General features: G+C 46.9%; 1 protein-coding gene across 1 annotated transcript; it reads left to right on the top strand.

Moving 5' to 3' along the window:
* The first annotated feature begins 3,155 nt into the window (after nt 1-3,155).
* Nucleotides 3,156-6,340, top strand: LOC132658895 (testis-specific Y-encoded protein 3-like). Its single transcript, XM_060408484.1, has 6 exons — nt 3,156-3,683; nt 4,293-4,370; nt 4,512-4,623; nt 4,723-4,868; nt 4,988-5,074; nt 6,317-6,340. Exons 1-6 carry the CDS (start codon nt 3,156-3,158, stop codon nt 6,338-6,340), a joined length of 975 nt encoding a protein of 324 aa, XP_060264467.1.
* The last annotated feature ends 890 nt before the right edge of the window (nt 6,341-7,230 follow it).

The raw sequence follows: 7,230 nt of genomic DNA, 5'->3' as shown, positions 1-7,230 counted from the left end.
GGCTCCGGGACTCTGCAAGACAAAGCCTGTCTTCAAGCTTGTCCAAGCTCCACAGTTCATTACCCAGCCCAAGGCCTAAGGGCCTGGAGGGCCCTGTGGGAAGTCTGTAATATATCTTTCAGTACATTCTGCTGAGAGGCTTTCTGTTGGTGGTGTGGGGTTTTCTAATTTCCCTAATGGTTTTGGGCTGAGGCCTGCAGCTCTGTTTTCCATCCTGCCTCTATTGCAGTATCTTCCTTGATGGGCTTATTGAACCTGTGAGTAAAAGTTGGTAACTTGGGCCATCATGGGCCATTTCCACTAGCCTGATGACCACATTCTATTCTGTTTCTATAACACAGGGATTTGAACTTTACAATGTTATGTGATGTAAAAGCTTTTGTCTGCCTCTAACTGAAGTAGTTAACTTAGCATAACATCCTCAAGGACATATACTGCAAACGGAGCTACCATTTATTTATTCATTGCTGGAATTATAGCTGACATGTACTGTATTTCCAACAATCATATTTGGACTGCAGTTGCATAACAGTGTTGCTTTCGTTTCTGCTGTACGTATGTCACACTGAATCAATTTTACGTGTACATCAGGTCAGTTCAGTTCTGTCAGTCAGTCGTGTCTGACTCTGTGACCCCACGAATTGCAGCATGCCAGGCCTCCCTGTCCATCACCAACTCCTGGAGTTCACTCACACTCATGTCCATCAAGTCAGGGATGCCATCCAGCCATCTCATCCTCTGTTGTCCCCTTCTCCTCCTACCCCCAATCCCTCCCAGCATCAAAGTCTTTTCCAATGAGTCAATTCTTCGCATGAGGTGGCCAAAGTACTGGAGTTTCAGCTTTAGTATCATTCCTTCCAAAGAAATCCCAGGGCTGATCTCCTTTAGAATGGTCTGGCTAGATCTCCTTGCAGTCCAAGGGACTCTCAAGCGTCTTCTCCAACACCACAGTTCAAAAGTATTAATTCTTCGGCGCTCAGCCTCCTTCACAGTCCAACTCTCACGTCCATATCTACATCCAGTCAATTTTGGATTTCCTTCCTATTTATGCCACCATACAGCAGCTGAGCCCCTCTCTACTTTTACTTTTCTCAAAACATAGTAGTTTTTTAAATTTAACTGGTGGTTAATTACAATACAATATTGTGATGGTTTCTGTCATGCAACAACATTAATAAGCCATAAGTGCACAGGTGTCCCACCCATCCTGGAGCCGCTCCCACATCCCTTCCTATGCTATTCTTCTGGGTTGTTCCAGACCACTTGCTTTGCATGCCCTGCTTTGTGCAGATGAAAACCTGAAAGATGATTTTTCTGCATAAAATATGTAATTTTCTCCATTTCACCTGTGAGAAAATGAGTGCATATGTTTCTACCTGAAACACGAAATTGGTATTTCACGTTAGAAAATCTTGCATAATTTTCTTCATCACATGTGGAATCTTGTCTGTTTCACAGATGTGTATTTGTGCACATGTTTTCCTACATGAATGGGGAATTCTATACATTTTAGATATGAAAAGTTGAGCATACACTTCCCTTCTTGGATTCTGAAACTGGAATAGGAAATCGCATTTCCTATATGAAAATCTCCATGAAATTTTACTGACATGAAGTTTGTAATTAAGATCTGGGGAACCAATATGGAATTTAAATTATCTCTATTTCATAAATGAAATTCTGGGCACCACCATTTCTTTGTGAAATACTTAACCCTTTGTATTTCTAATGTATAAAACAAGGACTGTCCACCATGAAATGTGGAGTTCTCTATATTTCCTGTATCAAAATCTAGGCATTATTCTCCTTCATGAAAGTTGGATTTCTCTATATATCATATCTGAAGATCAGAATAAACATTTTCCTGTGAGAAATAAAGAAATCTATGCAGTCATGCTAACCACTGGTTCTTCAGTCTCTGAAACACCTGTTTGCATTTGTGTCTATGCGTGTTGCACACGTGTACAAGTGTGAACTTGTGTCACCTGTTTGTGTGTGTGTGTGTCTGTGTGTGTGTGTCAGGCCTAAGATAGGTGCTCAGTGTGAAACACCAGACATCCTAGGAGACAAGAGTGTGAGCAGTGGAAACTGTCCAGGCACTTAACCTGAGTGTGCTCACCTTAACTATGGGGCCGGGAGGTAGGAGAAACTAATGGTCAGGAGGAGCACTTTGGGCCACTTGAAACACTTACAGGAATACCTCTGTTCCTCTGGGAAGTGCATCCGCAGGCGCACATCCTTAACTACCCAGGTGCCTGCTCTAAGCCACGGGCCTGGGGGATGTGCCAAGAGCTGACCGAGTGTAGGCCAGGGGCTTCAGTGGGGGTTGGCTAGGGGCAGCACTGTGGAGCTTGGACAGCTAGCCGAGGAAAGTGCTCTGCTTCTTCCTCAGAGGATGGCTGCATTCTTGACACTGCTCAAGCCTAAGGCACAAGTTTAGGGATGACTCTAAAGCACGTGCACATCGGTGAGGTCGGCGTAAGCCCTCCCCCAACCCGCCCACCTTCCCCCACCCCCTCCACCGTGCACTCCCCTCCCAACCCCCCAACCCTGCCCGCTTCCGTCCTACTCCCCCCACCCGCAACCCGTGGCTTGCAGTTTGGATCAATCAAAGTGAGCAATTCTGAACCTGAGGTACCCAGGAAACCTGTCACAACTGTGTGGATCCCTGAGCATGCGGAGTCGCCCACTGCCCCAGGGGCAATTTCAAGCTTGAGGATGATTGCAGCGGCAGGTGCCCTGGCTCTCCCAGCCGCTCCTCAGGCACTGCTACATTGTTAGGCAGGCAAATAGATTGCGAGGACACACCCACTTTGCGCTGGGTTGGGTTTGGCGGATCTTCACCTGCTGCCAGAAGGCCCAGACCTCCGAGGGGCGTGTCCAAGGAGCTAACGCCTTTAGACTCCATTTGATTGGTTCTGTGATGAGGTCTGGAGGTCACGGTGGAGAGTTCAACCCCTTCCCGCCGCCATATTAGACGTGCGCGGTGGCACAGGGTTCTGCACATGCGTCTCTCCCTTTCCCTGTTCGTTGGCTGTGGGCAAGTAACCCGTTGAAGTACCACGTGTACTGTGGCGGGTGGGCGGACTGTGAGGGCTGTCTGCTGTGCTCTAGTGTCCAGTTTGTTTGCAGCTCGGGGCTACGGCGAAAACAGCATGGAGAGTGAGACGGGGCCAGAGGAAGGTGGCAGCCCTCCAGGATCCTGGATCTTAGTTGTGAGCCCGGGTCTTCACGAGGGAGGGGTCCTGGGGCCTACCAGCCTGGTGGGGGCGGCAGAGGCGATGCAGGCCCCAGGTGGTGAGTCAGGAGAGGAGGCCGCCCTCTTCTGGGTGGAGGCAGTGGAAGAAGGTGCGGCCCTGGAGGAGGGAGAGGTGGCGGGAATCGGGCAGGAATTCCAGCTGCTGGTGTTAGACGTCATGGAGGAGGTGGAAGTGGTGGTGTACGAAGAGCAGGAGCAGGTGGTCTCGGAGGATCAGGGCCAGGAACATCCAAGGCCCAGAGCCCCGAGTGACCAGCCTGCACTGGAGGCTCTGGTGGCCCTGCAGCTGGAGTTGGATCCCGTGAATAAGAAAGCCCAAAGGGCGCATGCTCGCCTGAAGCATAAGAACTGCCAGAGGCGGAGGGTGCATTCAGAACACAGAAGTGCCATCATCCAGGGAATCCCTGGCTTCTGGGTCGAAGTTGTATCCCTTGGTGTGGTGCTTGTGATTTTTTTTTTTTTTTAACCTGGGGTATTGCAGGAGCAGTTTACAGATCTGGCAGTTCTGGTACAAAATTTACTTTTTTGGATGATGTGTATTGCATATCCATTCCTGCATATCTGTTCCTGAAAGCAGGTGTGATGTCCTAGCGTTCTGGTTAGTTCAAACTGATAACTTGGACTTTATTTGCAGAGGTCTCAGTCAGAATTGTCATTAGCACCAGGGACTCTTCAGAGAAAAGGGTAGTCTGGAATCCAGTTCTTCTCCGAAAAGCTGAGTGAATTTGGGGGTGATGTTGTGATGTGTAAGTGGTCATACTGGTTCTAGCTAGGAGTGCTTGTTTTCCAGAGTAAGCTAACTTTCAAGGGGCTGTGATGAAGCTTATGCTCTTAGGAAGAGAACTTCCTGATACTGCATGCATAGGCACAGCCTTGGACCTTATTCAGCATTCATACAGTTTGGGTCAACAGAAATGTGACGAGTTAACTGGTAGCAAGTTGAAGTCAAACAGTGCCATTCTACTCTTTAGGCTAGCTTTGTTTTTCCAGCACTTTTCCCTCTAGCATCTAGAGGCTCCTTGACTTAAAGCAGTTTATGAACCACCCCCAAATGTCAGTTTTGATGAGCAACCAAGATGAAGACATGCTTCACTTCATGACCAACTTGAAGGTCAGGCAGGGGACACTGATGATTGTGGGGGAGAGGTGACTGGGCGGGGGCATTGTTTATCCTTAAAACATGAAAGGACAGCTCTTCTGTAAAAGGTTCACACCTACCCCACCCCCAGCTCCCCACACTTTGTCCTGGCAGGTGGAGGAATTCAGGCATCCCACTCATCACTGCAAGATCACATTGTCCTTTCGGAGGAATAGGTATTTCCAGAATGAAGTGATTGTTAAGGAGTATCTGATTAACGTCACTGGTAAGAAGCAGCTCCCTGGATTTGGGAGGTGGGGTCAGAAAAGTGTAGGTTGAATTGGAAAGCGATTTAGGTCTTTCTCCCATGCGACTTTTCCTGCAGGATACCAAGCATCTTGTTCGACTCCAGTTCAGTGGTACCAGGGGTTTGAACGTAAGGCATACAGCCGCAGGCACCATGACAGCAGCGTTAATTTCTTCAACTGGTTCTTTGACCACAACTTCACTGGATCTGACCGGATTGCTGAGGTGGGGTCCCACACAGCCAATGGGCCAGAACTGGTGATATATGTTGGAGCTTTTGGTGATACACGGGAGGGCTTGTGGTCTGGCCAGCCCTGTGCTGACCTTGCTCATTTCCCTGGCAGATCATCATAAAGGATCTGTGGCCCAATCCTTTGCAGTACTATGTGAAGAGGAAGGCTCCACCACGAGAGATACCGGGAGGACAAGAGGTGAGGTACCCAGGGTTTGAGCACTGGGATAAGTGTTGTCCAGGAACTTGGGTCATTTATTTCACTTGTGGAGAAAGTGGGACTCTGTGGAATACAGAGTGACACCAGGGCATGAGGGAATCAGCAAGAGACAGCAAGGGTACAGAAATGTAGTGAAGAACAGGTTCTAATTAGAGAAGCTTGAGGCAGATGAAGTGGCCTGGCCAGGCCAAAGTCACTCCAATTTATATCTAAGTCAGCTGCACATCTCTCAACTCTCATTCCATGGCCAAAACGTCCACCCACAGGCTCCTCTTAAATTGGAACCCACCTACTATTCCTCATGAAGTCCCCTTTCAAAAAAGGTCTGTGAGTCTCCTTTGTGCAAGGCGGTTCCCCCAGTGACCCAGCATTTGATTCGATTTTGATCATCACACTTGTTTTGTTTTTTAATTTTCTTTTGCATCTTTTTCACCTGCTACCCTCATTCTGAGAATAGTGACCACTGTGCAGGATTATGGAGAACAGTCTATTTATTTATTTTAACTGGAGGATAATTACTTTATAATACCTAGACAGGTTTTGCTCTACATTGGCCAACATGTGTCCCTCTAAATGCTGAACCCACCACCCACTGACCTCCCCTGCCTATCTTTCTGGGTTGTCCCACAACATGACTTTGGTTGCCTTGCTTCATGCATCAAACTCACACTGGTCATCTATTTTACATAAGCTAATGTAAATGTTTTAGGGCTGTTTTCTCACAGTAACCTACCATCCCCATCTCCCGCTGAGTCCAAAGTCTGATCTTTATATGTCTCTGTCTTATTTGCTGCCCTGCATGTTGGATGTTCAGTACCACCTACAAGGTCCTCAACTCCGTGTATTTGTGTTAATGTAGTGTTTGTTTTTCTCTTTCTGACTTACTACACTCAGTATAATAGGCTCCACATTCATTCATTCCTGCTCCTTAGAACTGACCTAGATGTGTTCCTTTCTAGAGCTGAGTAACATACCATTGTGTATCTGTACTCCAACTTATCCCTTCATCTACCGATGGACATATAGGTTGCTTCCATGTCCTAGCTACTGTAAATAGTTCTATGGAGAAGACTGGGATACGTGTTTTTTACTATGTGCTTAGAAATAATGTAAAAGTGCACAGACACTCTCTTCTAGGAACTGACTTGAAAAATTCAAGCTGTCTTTGGTGTTTTTAGAGAAGGTAGGTTTACATATTTCTTTCTCTCTCTGTTTTGAAAGGAACCCCCTCCCCCTAGATGTTGAGAAACTTATGATGGAGTGTCCCCATTTACCCAAAATAGAAAACCGAAGAAGCTGCTTCACATGAAGATCAATGGCCAGCATAGTTCTCGGATGGGAAATTAATGAAGAGTGGTCTGGTGCTGAAATGGATTGAGCGGGAGACACAAATAAACCTGAAATAATTGTGAAGGATAAATAAAAAGCATCTACTGCCTGTGTCTGCACATTGTTTGTGCAGGATTTCAGGACAAACACTTCAGCTGCCTGTAGGATTCTCAGTTTACTGCGCGTGAATTACCATCCATGGAGATTTGTAGAGGGGGTTAAGTCATATGTTGGGGTTGTGTTGGGGACGCAGTTCTTCCTATGGGGAGGGGGTTGGGGAGGATGGAGAAAGAAGATGAAGGGCCCATTAACTGTGTGTATGGAAGTTTTACAAGAGAAATGTGGATGTTCATGGAGAGGGTCTGGTGAACAAGGACCAGAGATTGAAACAGTGGAACACAAAATTTTGTTGGAAGGTGGTGCCCCAGGTATCTTCTCTGTCGCATATCATCAGACATTTTAAGAGTACAGGACAAAGAAAAGGCCTTCACATTCAACTCACTATGAACCTAGAAGGCCATATGTATATGAGCATGTATATGAGTGCACAGTCAGCTTTGCTGAGAGTGCTTCCCAGAGCTAGGTTTCCAGGTAACATCTTAGGGAATCAGGTATAAAGTATATGGTGAGGGGCTGTGGCCTAGGGAGAAAGTGAGGGGTGGGAAGGCAGTGAAGATATTAGTGTCTGGTAAAAGTGACCAGAGGGAAAGATAAATTGCAAGGAGTCAGATAAAGGAAAACGACTCCCATCATAGATGTTTGAGGTCATGTGAACTCTTGTTTTTTTCCAGGAACTCAGGTAGGTA

Source organism: Ovis aries, chromosome Y (assembly GCF_016772045.2).
Source record: "Ovis aries strain OAR_USU_Benz2616 breed Rambouillet chromosome Y, ARS-UI_Ramb_v3.0, whole genome shotgun sequence".
In the NCBI taxonomy this organism is placed as follows: Eukaryota; Metazoa; Chordata; class Mammalia; order Artiodactyla; family Bovidae; genus Ovis; species Ovis aries.
Note: the sequence above shows the minus strand (reverse complement) of the source record. Positions and strands in the feature narration are given on the sequence as shown.